Source organism: Canis lupus, chromosome 34, assembly GCF_003254725.2.
Source record: "Canis lupus dingo isolate Sandy chromosome 34, ASM325472v2, whole genome shotgun sequence".
Taxonomy (NCBI): domain Eukaryota; kingdom Metazoa; phylum Chordata; class Mammalia; order Carnivora; family Canidae; genus Canis; species Canis lupus.
In genome coordinates, this window is record NC_064276.1 from 32,337,124 (window position 1) to 32,352,506 (window position 15,383).

Below are 15,383 nucleotides of genomic sequence, written 5' to 3' on the forward strand. Positions count from 1 at the left end.
GAGGACACAAATACATGGAGATACTCTGTGCTCATGAATTAAAATAATTAATATTGTCAAAATGTCCACGACCCAAAGAAATCTATAGATTCAATGTCATCCTCATCAAAATATCAATGAAAGTTTTTATGGAATTAGAACAAATAATTCTAAAATTCATATAGAACAACAAAAGACCCTGTATATCAAAAACTTGACATTTATCAAAGCAATCTTAAGAACAAAGTTGGATATATCATGCTTTCTAACTTCAAACTATGCTACAAAGCTAAAATACCAAAATGGCATGGTATTGGCATTAAAATAGACCTGTAGATGAGATAAAACAGAAGAGAGAGCCCAGAAATAAACCCACGCATATATGGTCAATAATTTACGACACAGAGTCAAGAATATACAAGGGGTAAGGACAATCTCTTTAATAAATGGTGTTGGAAAAACTGGATAGTCATATGGAAAAGTACGAAACTAGACCATTATCTTACACCATACACAAAAATTAACTCAAAATATATTAAAAACTTGAATTTAATACCTAAAGCCATAAAACTCCTAGAAAAAGATATAGACAGTAAAATCTTTGACATAGTCTTGGTTTTAAATTTTTTATTATGATCCCAAAAGCAATAAGAAATAAGTGGGACAACATCATACTAAAATGCTACTGCACAGCTAAGGAAGCTATCAGCGAAATGGAAAGGCAACCTTCTCAATGGGAGAAAGTATTTGCAAATAATATATCCAATAAGACACATTAATATCCAACAAGGGATAAATATATAAAGAATTCAAACAACTCAATAGCAAAAAAAAAAAAAATACAAACAAACAAAAACAAAGAATCTGATTAAAACATGGGCAGATGATCCAAGCAGCCATTTTTCCAAAGACCTGCAGATAGCTAAAAGAGCACATGAAAAGATATTCAACATCACTAATTATCAGGAAAAATGCAAATCAAAATCACAATGACATATCCTCTCACATCTGCTACAATGGCTGTTATTAGAAAGACCAGAAACAAGTGTTGGTGAGGGTGTAAAAGAAAGGGAATCCTCACACACTGTTAGTGGAAATGTAAATTGGTACAGCCACTATGCAAAACAGTATTTAGGTTCCTTTAAAAATTGCAAAGAGAACTACCGTATCTTCTGGCTATTCCACTTCTTGGTATTTATCCAAAGAAAATGAAAACAGTAATTTGTAAAGATATATGCACCCCTATATTCACTGCAGCATTAAAAACAATAGCCAAGATATGGAAACATAAGTGTCTACTGATAGATGAATGGATAAAGATGATGCGGTGTATACACACATAGATGTACATGTGTATGTACGTATATATAATATTATACACACAGTGGAATACAGTCAGTCATAAAGAAGAAGGAAATCTTGCCATTTGTGAAAATATGGATGGACCTTGAGAGTTTATGCTTTACATGGACAAATACTGTATGATTTCACTTACATCTAGAACCTAAAAAACAAAACAAAGGACAAGCAAAATAAAACTCATAAATACAAAGAACAGATTGGTGGTTAACAGAGGGAAGGGGGTTGGGTAAAATGGATGAAAGTGGTTAAATGCATGGTGACAGAACTTACTGTGGTGATCACTTTGTAGTGTATACAAAAATGGAATTATTTTGTACACCTGAAACTAGTTTGATGCTATATACCATTTTATCTCAATTTCAAAAAAATCAATAAAAATGAATGTGGCTTACTATTCGGTAGATAGTAAATATTAAGTAAAACTAATCTGGACTCAGTATTTAATGGTGTCACAAAGTGATGTGAAAATCATGAAATAAAACACATTTAATGCAGGAAAAATATTTTAAGATAAGGCAATAAAGAACATATATAAAAGAAAACATGTCAGAAGTTTTTAAATCATTTGGTATTCAGAAAGATAATAAAATAGGATCTTGGTCTAAACAATTGTGACTTTCAAGTTTTATTAGCAACATTAAAAAATTCTATTTAGAGAGCCAGAATAGCAACAAAAAAATAACACAGGAAATTCACACCTGCAATCTTTCTATTTGCAGTTTTGATGCCATATAATTATGCTTTATATTAATTATCTTGGCAAGTACTTACTATTGTTTTCAACTAATATTACATGTATAATGCATCCAGATGAGTTAGCTGCTTTTCAGTAATTACTCATATTTGAGCTACATGAGAAAGAAATGATTTTATACACAGTGCTCTGAATAACAGATTTTTAGGCAGAGCAGAAAAACACACTAACAAATAACAATCAATAATTCGTCATATTTTGTTTTTATATATAGTAATGCTATTATGTAACAACTGAACAATTTTTATCCTATAAAGAACAATGAACCTAAAATACCATAGAACTTGTCAGGTTCCATGAAAACACTTTAAGAACATTACTAGCACCTGCAAATTAAAAACACTTCTCAAATATCCAACAACAATGGGATTGATTAAAGGTTCAGACAATTGGGTTAGAATAATGATCTTTATGGTCCCCTCCAAAATTGGGATTCCATTATTCTCCATTTGGACAATGAGAAAGTCTGTATTTCTCTAAAATTTTACTTCACTGGTTTTTCACATGAGCCTCCTGAAATCTATATTACTATAATTTATTTGAAAATAGCCCTACAAACAAAAGTAAACTTTTAATTAATTCTTTAGATTCATTATCATTCATGTACTTTGTTTTCTAGGTTCTAAATTTAGATGGTGTAGTAACTGTGTTGAATTTCTCCAAATACTCTATCCTAATAAAAACTAATATACGGAGGGCCTGCTATAAGCAGAATACTTTTATATTTATTGTCTTTTTATCTGATCCTCACAACAATCCTGCAAGTTTCTGAGCTTGCATATATGAGTTGTTATCTTAAAGATTTCCTTAGCATAAATGTTACACAAACACCCTTCCCTTTGAGATTGATTTGAACCATGCCTGCTTTAAACCCTTGCACTGCGTTCACCTTCCCCACTCTGTTGCTCCAACTGTCACTTAATTTTGTAACATACTCCCTAGGCCACCCATGCTCTCCCCACTCCTCCTTGATGGTAATAGAAGCCCCACTCTCCCTTCTCCATTCCCCTTTCAAATGCCATCTTTTTCTTTTCTTTAGTTTTTCTTAACACTAGCATCAAACAAGTCATCACAGACCTGGTCTACCGCTGTTGGCTAATAACTGTCAGTAAAAAAGATCAGGTAAATGTTTAACTGTTTTCAAATTTTTAAAATGATTCAAATGTAAAATAAGCCAGAATAAATTTTGTAAATAAAAATGCATACTTATATACACATGCACACACATACAGACACGCTACATGAAGATTCCTAATTAATCAAAACTATGAAGACTCATATCTAGATCTTCTCAAAACTTTTTGTAGGGGTGCCTACATGGTGCAGTTGGTTAGCCTCTGACTTGGTTTTGGCTCAGGTGTGATCTCAAAGTCATGAGATTGTCATGATCACATGACAATCATGTCATGTCACAATCGTGAGATTGTCAGATCAATCAGACTCATATAGGGCTCTGTGATAAGCACTAAGTCCCCTTTAGACACTCTTTCCCTGTGCCACTCCTCCCCTGCACATGCTCATTCTCTCTAAAATCGATAAGTAAATTTTTTAAAAAACAAACAAAAAACTTCTTGTCAATACTTATCCAAAGAACAAAACTTAAAAATAGAACTATCTTATGATCCAGCAATTGTACTGCTGGGTATTTATCCACAGAATACAAGGACTTGATACATGTATCAAAGGGATATATGCACCCCTATGTTTATAGCAGCGCTGTTTATAATAGCCAAGAAATGGAAGGAGCCCAAGCGTCCATCAACTGATAGATGGATAAAGAGGTGGTAAATATATTATATAGACAGATAGATCAATCTTGATATATTGATATATATAATGGAATATTATATTATTGATATATCTATATATATAATATATAGATATTGATATATATCAATATTGATATATATACATATATATATATAATGGAATATTACTCAGCCATAAAGAGAATGGAATCTTGCCATTTGCAACAACATGGATGGAGCTTGAGAGTATGATGCTAAGTGAAATAAATCAGTCAGAGAAAGACAAATACCACATGATTTCTCTCATATGTGGCATTTAAGAAATAAACAAACATATGGGGAAAGAAAAGGGAGGAAAGCCAAGAAACAGATTCTTAACTATAGAGAACTGATCATTACCAGAAGGGAGGTGAGTGGGAGGATGGGTTGAATAGCTGATGGGGATTAAGGAGGGCACTTGTGATGCACACTGGGTGTTATATCTAAGTGTTGAATCACTACATTCTACACCTAAACTAATATTATACTGTATATTAACTTATTGGAACTTATATAAAAATTTGAAAAGAAAAAGAACAAAATCTTGCCTTTTACAATGATATGGATGGAGCTAGAAAGTATAATGGTAAGTCAAGTAAGTCAGTCAGAGAAAGACAAATACCGTATGATTTCACTCATTTGCGGAATGTAAAAAAAAACAAACAAGCAAACGGAAAAAATATGAAAGAGAGAAAGAGAGACAAACAGACTCTTAGAACAATCTGAGAGCTATCAGAGGGAAGAGGGATGGGGGATGAGTGAAATAGGTGATGAGGACTAAGGAGTGCACTTGTCGTGATGAGCCCAGAGTGGGGTATGGAACTGCTAAATTGTACACCTGAAACAAATATAACACTGTATGTTAAAAAAAGAAAAAAAGTGAGGCAAAAACAAGTGTTGGCTAGGACACAGAGAAATCAGAACTTTCAAAATCTGTTGACCGGAGTGTCAAATGGAGCAGCCACTTTGGAAAACACTCTGGCAGTTCCTCAAACAATTAACGACAGAGTTACCATATGACTTAGCAATTTCACTACTAGAGATATAGCTAAGAGAAATAAAAACATGTCCATATAAAAACCTGTATATAAATGCTCAAAACAACATTATTCATAATAGCCAAAAGGTGCAAACAACCAAATGTCCATCAAACAATGAATAAAAAATGTGGTATATCAGTATATATACAAAGGAATGTTATTCAGCCCTAAATATAAATGAAGTACTAATACATGCTACAACATGGATGAACCCTGAAAACTTTTTACATTTACTGAAAAAGAAGCCAGTCATAAAAGACTGCATACTATATGACTCAATTTATATTAAATATAAATTAATCTACAGACACAGAAAGTAGATTAATGGTTCCCAGGAGGTTGGGGGAAGGATGGTACTAGGAGATGGGAGTAGTAGCAAAAGGGTATGGGGTTTCTTTTTGAAGTGATGGGAATGTTCTACAATTAAGTGTGCTGAGAGTTACACATTGTCTGTGAACATACAAAAATCCACTGAATCTCATCAGTGAATTCATAGTATGTAAGTTATATCTCAAGAAAGTTGTTTTTAAAATATTCTTGTCAATGATGCCTGCACGAGTGTTCTTCATTTATCTTTCGGGTATCCCACTATTTTGGTTTTTGAAACTGCAATGCCCACCGAGGAATCTGCATGGGTTAACTAAACTTTTGGCCTGTCATCTAACCAGTTTTGGCATCGGTCTACTGAGAAGGATGAGAAGCAGGATAGCAGTTTGCTAACAGGACCATCAGTTGTTCTTGGATGGGAGTCTTGCAGCAGTTCATGCACAAGTACAGCCAGAACAGATGAGGATCACACCTGCTTAGAAGTTCAATTTTCCACCAGAGTCAATTCCCATCTACGTGGCTTCCAGAGCCTCCCAGCAGAACTGACGGTACAAAGCTCACCACGCTCACGATCCTGTGGCTTACTCCACGTATTTATAGTTTTCCCATTCGGATGCAATTTGCCAATCAGGAGTCATGTTTACCATAAGTATGTTTTCTAGGAACATAGTTGACATTACTACCTTTATCTTTTTCCCCAGAAAAATTAAAGTTCAAATTCTCTGACTTAAAAGGCTTTTCCAAGCCCTTCACCAACAGAACACATTAACATACCATAAATTCCTTTAATTATCCAATCTTTGGTCTTTGATATTCAGAGGATAATGAAGCTTTGCTACTTAAAATATAGTTTCAAATTATTTCAGGAGCCTGTTCATATCATTAGGGACTCATTCATGTGCCCCATTCATTCAAAAAGTCAATTTCTGTGAGCCAGGTACAATGTTAAGCACTGAGAATACAGTGATGAACAAAATAGAAATAGTTCCTTTCCTCGCAGGATTTTTGAAATTAATCAGAAGATATAAAAGAGTGAATAGTTGATAAGAATATAATTTTTAAAAAACCCTTTGATAGAGGAAATTCAAAGTGATAATCATAGAGAAAGGCTATAAATGCAAACATGCAGCATAAGGAATTTTGTTAATTACATTATTCATGTTTAAGAAATAGAGAAAAACATGGCATGACTCAGTTGTTACGTATTTTTTAAGTATTTTGTTTTTTCTTAAGTATAATATTAACTAATATTTATAAATAGCAAATTTATATAAGATATTTACATTGCTTAGACTCTAAAATCATGAGACTTTATAATAAATCTTCTTCAACGGAACATTTACTCATCCTTACATATTTATCTTATTGCCGAGACTTTGGAGAATAAAGTGAGCATGCTCACCTCTGCCCCCTTTCTGGGTTTTTTCTCTAAGCACTTCCTGTCCAGAGAAGGATACACTGCAATCTAGATATCCATTAAGAAGTTTTACTGGGTAGGCCCTGCCCTGGCAAAGGGGAATATCTGCCATTTGGGGTAAGGGTAAAAAAAAAAAAAAAAAAAAAAAGTTCAATTCGAGGAAGAATTGGGAAGCTGATTATGGCAATCAGTAGCTCTAATTGTAGCAATAATAAAATTGATATTTTGATTTCTATGTTTTCACTCTATTTCCCACTTGGTTCAGAATCTGAAAAATGAAGAAAGCGATGTTAAACACTAACCTTTAAAAATTGCAGCGCACTCTAAAATTAGGCCAAAAATTATCTATAATTCCACCCTGAATTAGATATTGTCATGGGTCAGGTTCCCAGGAAACAAATTCTGAGATTTGCCTGCCTGACTTCTAGTGGAAAGTGCTCTGAAAAGAACAAGCGTGACTGGAAAAAAAGAGGCAAATTTGAGCAAAGAGGAAAGCTGAATTTGATGCAGTTGCCAATTCCAAGGGAGAAGCTGTGATGGCCCATCAGTTGTTCTCAACTGAGGCAAGGGTCTCATGGGAATTGGTACCCTCACATAGACCAGATATTAGACCACAAAATGGGCCACCTTCAAGAATGGAGTGAAAGCTTGGAAGTGGCGCTTCTCTTTGGGCAAGAGTGATTTCCAAGGTGAGACCCAAATATGATCTATCTGCAGGTAACACTCCAGGCAGCTAGGGAAGCATCTCAGCCCTGAAGAGGAGGATCTCAGTGGCATACCACGGCATCTATAATACGTGTATGTACAGCATTTAAAACAGGTCCAGTAAGATCATCCAAGTAACAATGAGATTGTCCAAATGACTGGCTATGACCTAAAACTACTGCGTTACTCCGAAAATTAACAGAATAATGATAATGTGAGCCGAAGAGCTGATATTGGTCATTGTCAAATCGAAGGAAAAAACTACCATGAAGTCAGTAAGCATGAATAGTATTCTGATGATAACTGAAAATCTGCCTGGTGATTATTTTCCTATAAGTATGTTCAAGCAAACATATATCCCTATTTATATCTATATAGACATACCTTTCTTTGGAGATTAAAAAAAAAGTAAGGAGGCTGCATATAAATGCTTTATACTAGAAAACATAGAAATTCTACCTCAATTATCTCTTCTCTCATTAATAACCACTCCCCTTCCCAAGATCTCTCCTTGCCAGTTAAGAAAAATCTCCATTCCAATTAAGAAAATACACATACCAGAATCTATTAATGATTTACCTAATCCAAGCTCCCTTTGTGCATGTCATATTTCATGATGGAATACCTTTTGTTTGCTTCCCCCACCCCTTCTATTATCTCTGATTAACCTTGTCTCTTGTGTTTGATCGCATATTGTTAAAAGGAAATAGAAATGCCTGATAGATTAAGACCTTATCTTTCATCAATGTGAGGCTTACCCACTGGAAAAAAATAAATAAATCTTTTGTTTCAATCCTTAAAGTGTTGCAAATCATCCTAAATATAGAAATAGGATTTTCATCCTTAGTAATTCCTCTCATGCATTTACACTTTATTTTGCAGGTAATTAACTACTTAAGAGAGATTGGAGAGATATTAAAAAAAAAAAAAAGAAACAAACCTTGTGTTGGAATCACTGCCAAGTATAAATCAATCATAAATCAAAAGAAAAGCCCTTTGAAATTATAATGTCAGTCAACATGGAAATGGTAATAGTTTGCCTTCATCTTTTTCAAGGATTTATCTCTTAAGTAAAACAAGATATGCAGTACAAAATGGTCCCGGTTGACTATGAACTTTCTAAAGACTCACTGGGCTGTAGGATGGGGACTGAAACAGTTTACAGCAATCAAATTTGGCTGTGCTTTAAAATAACCAGAAATGTCAGCATAGGTTAAAGAATATAAAGTTGAGCAGCCATTAGCCTAGAATGCTTGCTTTTTATATAGTAATGCTTAAAAATCAGATATCAAATGTCTGCTCTACCTTCTCAAATTTAGAGAGTATTCAGCAGTCTACAACAACAACAACAACAACAACAAAATCTCATGGCTTTGACAGTTGCCAAAATAGTGGAAAGTTAAAAATACTACTATATGACTGGTTAATGAGGGCTAAACAGAGGGAGATACCATTCGCTGCTGACCAGCAGTCCTCAGGCCAGACAACAACAGTATCAAGAACATTTAGTCATAGGAAAGACCAGGAAGAATGATAGAAACAAGGAAAAAAAAATGACTGCAAAAAAAAAAAAAAAAAAATTAAAGCACTAAACAGAGACTAGAAATAGGATGAAAATGGCAGATAGCTAATGGGACAATTGATTAAAGTCAAGATGTGATGGCACAGAATGGGTGAGACCATGATAAAGAAAAATGGGGGTGCCTGGGTCTGACTCTGGTTTGGGTTTAGGTCATGACCTGACAGTAGTGGAATCAAGACCCCATTCCCCCCACCACCACCCCCGGGCTCAATGGGGAACTGGCTTCAGATTCTCTCCCCCTCTTCATCCTGCTCATGTGCTGTCTTATGTGCACACACGCTCTCTCTCTAATAAATAAATAAAATCTTTAAAATAAAAGAAGGAAAATGAAACCAGAAGAGCAAATCCCTTAGGAGAAAGGTGTAGTCCCACCTACTACATCAGCTAGTCTAGGCATCTTACTGTTGTAACAGCTACTGGTCAAAATAATGAGAAGGAGTCACCAAAATACAGTGAGACTGTATTCATTGTATTCTTTAGTAAGATGGGAGGGAGTATGTTATACATTTTGTAAGTTTCCTTTAAAAAAATACCTTTTTTAATTAAAATTTTTGTTCAATGAATAAATGGTCAGTCAAATTTACCTGAGTTATTTGGGAAAAAAATCTTCAAAGTACTTCACTATGCAGCACTCTGGATAAGTGAAATGATGTTATATAAAAGGAGTAATAATCCATGTTCAGCTCCCAATAGGGGCAAGCTCCCCATACGTTTTTCTAAAGTTAGCCTCCTAATTTGATTTCCCCACTAGGCAATGAATTTCCCAGGACTGTCCTCAAAATAGCATCAAGTAGTGACTTTTGCCTTCACAGACTGGAGGGCAACACAGTGGAATAACATGAATATGGAAAATACACAGCTCTCTATCGGTATATAACTTTAAAATCTATACATAAAGGAACCCCTGTGCTTAAGGAGATCTCTCAAGGATTCACTGTCACTTGTCATGCTCCTTGATTCATACACCTATCATAAAATTCACTTCTGTTAACCTCTAGAGATGAATATGTCTTCCACAACTTGAGATTCACTAGGAACTTAAATATCATTTTACTATTTCTGGCTTACCACCTTTCCTCCCCTGCAATCAACACTAGAAAATGTGATGCTATGATACGAAGTATATATTCAGTGTATGATATGAAGTATATATTCAGTTAGTATTAATTCTCTCTTCCTCATCAATTCTACCCTTAGAATTATGTAAAAATCCCATCTACAAAGATGACATTCTTCTTTTCAAGACGCAGAAGACACTGAGTTTAATGACATTAATATGGAATAGAAATTGCTCAGTTTAGAAAGCAGACACTATGTTGTGTTGTTTTTAGAAAGCATGATTTGACCCATACCATATCTTTCTCTGGATTAACAATAAGCCATATCACAGCAAAAGGCAAAGTTTGCCTTTTGAAATTGATTGATTGTGTGTGTGTGTGTGTGTGTGTGTGTGTGTGTGTGTGATGTATATGAGAGAGAGAGAGAGAGATACGAAGGAGAGGAAAAGATATGGGGAGAGAGGAGAAAAACAGACATCAATAAATCTTAAGTGGCTATTCTAAACATTGAGCAGCCACTCAAAAATAACTGACTTTGGTAAATATCGATAGGAGCAAGGTCTATTTTATGTTTTGTGGTTATTATGACTTGGATCATCAGCCTCCTTGAGATGTACCAATATTTATGTTGAGGTAACAGGTACAAATTGAATCTTTCTAAATACAGATCTGATTGGTCTCCTTTCTTTTGCCTACAAGATATTAGAATCTTTAACCCTTTACACAAGATCCTTGGTTCTCACTTTTACCCTCAGGTCCTTAAGAGCAGAATCCTAGTGTCATTCATCTGTGTAAGGTACTGGCTAGCACAGACCTTGCTCTCTAAAAGATATTCGATAAATATTTGTTGAATAAATTATTATACAATGAATGAAATCTTTGAGAAATCAGTGCACTGTTAAATGTAACTTGGTATAATATGTCATATCTATATTTAGCCATATTTATTAAGTATTAGAATTTTTAAAGCATCTGACAGGGTTTGAGTTTAAGCATTTCACAAAACAATGACTATATGAGGAAAAATAGAAGCTTTCTACTATGTAGGAGGAAAAGTAGAAACCTGAGAGATAAGCTTATTTAAATGATAATGGGTGAGGACAAATAAAAGACTAATTAAAAAAAAAAAAACATGAAAAGAAAACATTGGAGATTCCTATTTAAAAACTATACAGAAATAATACTTAAAACAAACCATGCGTTCATTTGAAACCACAATAGATAAAAATACTGTCTAATTTTTAAATGTCAAGTTCACCGATAAAGTGCACGATCTAAAAACTCTAATCAAGCGAATGTCTCAGGAACTATATTAAAACACAGTTTAAATAGCAGATTAGCACTCAGTAAAATAATTTTAAGATATATGTAAAGACTGTACATAATAGAACTTTAGAAATTAATATAAATCATCCTAAACTCTAGATAATTAAACATGTTTTAAAATGTCTTTGTGTTGAAACATTTTATAAATACACTTACAAGTAAAGCATTTTAAAAAGTCATACCTGCAAAAGAGTTGTTCTATGGAGCTTCAGTGCCCCCTTCTGGTGAATTTTAGCAAAGCAACCTGAACAATAATCTTCTCCACATTCAAGGCATACCTTAAAAGACATTAAAATATCATACAATCTTATAATATGACTTTGCAAAAACATTTGCATAAAGTAGTCATCTTTATTTCTACAATTACATGCCCAGATTCATCAGAATTGGTAGCCCAAGGAAACTGGAGCCATTTGACCCGATTACGATGTAACTGAGAAAAACCAGCTTGTAAACTCTGAGCCATTTGACCCGATTACGATGTAACTGAGAAAAACCAGCTTGTAAACTCTAATTACTTTCATATCAAAATAAATAGTTGCAAGTGGATTTTAAATATATGTGTTAGGTGCATATATGTTGCTACAATTCCAAATAGATCATAAAAAATTGCAACCTCAGACCAAACTTTTTGACCTGATAAACTAAGCAGCATCATCTCTGAAGTCAAGACTACTTCATGTTTATGAGTTCTTTAATCTTTCTCTATTGATTTACATGGCACAATGCATATAGTGTTTGTCTCCAAAAATCCCCACACACTTCTCTCAATGGCACTAATTCACTGGTGATTTTCAAGATATGGTTTGAAAAGTATTCTTAGAAGATTCCTCAAAGGAAAGAAAGTATAAGAAAAAGAACTGGATGGAACCACATCAACATGTCAGCAATTTTTATGACTCACGAAATAATTATGGACAAGTCTGTATTTATCTTTCAAATTCTGTGTGGTGTAAAAATGTAAATTTTTAAAGATTTTATTTATTTATTCATGAGAGACCCACAGAGAGAGGCAGAGTAAGAAGCAGACTCCATGCAGGAAGCCCGGTGTGGGCCTCCATCCCAGCACCCCGGCATCGTGACCTGAGCCAAAGGTAGATGCTGAACCGCTGAGCCACCCAGACATTGCATAGTTTTTTAAATTTATGGATAAATTGATGCAATATAACTGTACCTACGATGGCACTGAGCAAGACTGAAAGTAAAGAGGAAAAAAATAGAATTTTTACTGCAAGTGAAATTACTATGTCCAGTTGTAGAGCCACTTCAACACCTTTTACAACATGAGAAAAACCAGTCCAAAAGGCTAAGACCTCTAATTTTCTTGATTTTGGCCTAGGTTAATAAGGCCAGCAGCACAAATAAGAAAACGTGAGGGTCTGGAGAGATAACGTTAGAAAGTCTATGTCACAGAGCCCACATTCCCTTTGATCCTTTTTCATTTCCTCTCCCTCCACTTAGCATGCCCACCACCCTTCTTCCCCACCTTCCTCTCTCCTCCTATCAAGAAATCCTAAGGAGAAAGCAGCTGGGGCAGACTGGGGAGAGGCTGAGTGAACTGTGCAATACACAGTGATGCCTCCCAAACTGGACTGTGCTTATGAATCACCTGGGATTTTGTAACAGCAAAGACTGATTCGGGACATCTGGAATGGAACCTGAGATCCTGCATTCTAACAAGCTCCCAGGGAACATCCACGCAGCTGCTGGTATGCAGACCACACAGCAAGTAATAGGCACTGGAATATATAGGATGTAGAAAGGTAGACTAAACTCTTATTAAAAACCCAATGGGAGTCCATTAATTTTTAAAAATTGTATTACAAGTCTCCATGTGATGACAGATACCTATTATAATGTGGCCAGGTTTATTAAATATAAAATTATTAGGACAATGCTAACAACCACCACCAAAGGTAAAAAGAGTAAGACAGTTTATGTAACTAATGAAACTAAAAAGGAAGGTTAGGATCACATAATAATAACAATATCCATAATACTTACCAAACACTTACTCACTGTGCTAAGGGCTTCATATATTTTATCACTGAAGCTCACAACAACCCTATAAGATTAACATGATCATTGTATCTCCATTGTGAAGAGGAGGTAACAAAGGAACATAATGATTGGGAGTGTGCCCAGTCACACAGCTAATGGAGCCAGGATTTTAATCCCACAGTCTGGCTCAAAGCTCAAGCTCTTGCCCATGGCCCAAATTACTAAAAATCACATTGAACATTAATTGCAGCACTAATCATTTATTGACAAACCTTGATAAAATTTGCAATAAAACAAAACCCAGTTGGTCAAATGACTGCATGGTAGGTATCTATCAAAATCCAAATGTACTTTTTTTCAAATGTGATGAGCTTGAATTTCAGATTTTTATTCAAGAAAAATAAACACTATCCCTAATATGGGAACTAGTCCTACCCTTTCAACTCATGTTTCAAGAACAACAGTCTCTTACAGAAATGATGGTTAAAACACTATCTAGATTCCTTAATATATAGGTGCAAAATCAAATATAAAGCTATAATTTCACATGCATGAATGGCGGTACTATTGCATTAATGAATATTTCAAAATGTATTCTCTGTAATTTTTAGTTAACCTATCTGCTAATGTTTTAATAAGTTTCTCATAAATAGTTGGCACTGTCTTTATGATGTAATACAGAAGACTGAAAATCAGTTTGAACATAGAATTCTAAGCCAAGTATTTGTTAACAACAGATTTTTAATGAAAGTAGCCAAACGGATGTTGTAGACGAGAGGATCAAAGCTGGAATTGCAGAGTAAGCTTATATATTTTGTTATACAAGCATATTTGGATTTAAAGTGGGTTAAAATGACCGCCAACTGGAAAATCTTTTTAGGCAGTTTGAATAACTGGCAGAAAAGCACTAAAAATGTAGATAAGGACTCCATTCCACCACAAATGCTTCTTTCAATGATGGAATACCCAAGTGCAGTTTTAGCAGATATCTTTTTAATTTGATCAAGCCTAGATCAGTTGTGCTAAGCCTCCAGAATCCCTTTGAGCTTAATTAAATTATCCATATTTGCCAAATTAATATGTAATTTTTAACTATCCATTTCAGTTTTGCCATGTACAAATAGCCTAAAGCTACTGGAATTTCTTTTAAAAATAAGAAATTTGGAAGTTTGGGGTCTTATTTTTACCATCAATGTATGTGAATGCGTCAGGAGACATAAAAACCTGCCAACAACAAAACACACACAAGTTACTGTCTCCTATCAATGTGCCAGGTACAATGCTAACTGCTTCATACGCATTAACCTTTATTCTCAATAACTCTGAGGTATAGACTACCGTTGTCTATATTATCCCACTGTTACAAATGAGAAAACAGAAATACAGAGGAAATTAAGCCATTTGCTAAAGGTCACATAGCTAATAAAAGGTAAAGTTAAGATTCAAACCACCAGATTGCAAGCTCTTAACCCCTATCTCCCATATACAACTCATCCTGATGAAGACCCGATCATAAGATATAAGATGGTTTACCCTCACTACACAACCAGCCTTACTATGTAGAATGATGGACGCTAAGAATACAAGATAACCTTAAGGTTTATCAGTACCATGGTCTACTTCATTAGATGTGCCTAACTTGAATTTTTAAATAACTTATTGTGGTGTTTGACAAGTATCATTTCATTTCAAATCAAACAACACATTTTCCGAAAATCTTAGCAAAATCCTTTAAGAATGTGTAGGCTCTAAAAGCTGGTTTCTATTTATAACAGTTTTTCAAGCAAATCAGCCTTTTAATCACTGCGCCCATCATCACTCTTGTTTGCTTTCCAGCCATGCCCCATTTATCTTGTCTAGGATGTCCCTCTTCTTGCTTTTCCTTCTCTTTGGAAAAACAGATTCTTTATTTCCAACTCAAATTTTATTTATCTACGTATGTCACATTGTTCAAATTTCCTGGCCTTTAAAAAACGTTCAACATAGGACAGCATTCACAAGAAATATTGACAGCTCTGACATAAATACTTTATTCTGATCATTAA

The 15,383-nt window shown here is 34.5% G+C and overlaps 1 protein-coding gene across 15 annotated transcripts in view; it reads right to left on the reverse strand.

Annotated features, from left to right (window-relative positions):
- The window catches only part of ZBBX (zinc finger B-box domain containing), a 112,609-nt gene that overhangs the window by 73,141 nt on the left and 24,085 nt on the right, over positions 1-15,383 (reverse strand). For all 15 annotated transcript variants that reach the window (XR_003127327.3, XR_003127326.3, XR_003127328.2 and 12 more), the window contains one exon: positions 11,520-11,615. Coding sequence is in view for 8 of the 15 variants with exons in the window: in XM_049105763.1 (XP_048961720.1) it covers positions 11,520-11,615 (96 nt within the window). In the remaining 7 variants the exon portion in view is untranslated. The remainder of the gene's footprint in view (positions 1-11,519; positions 11,616-15,383) is intronic.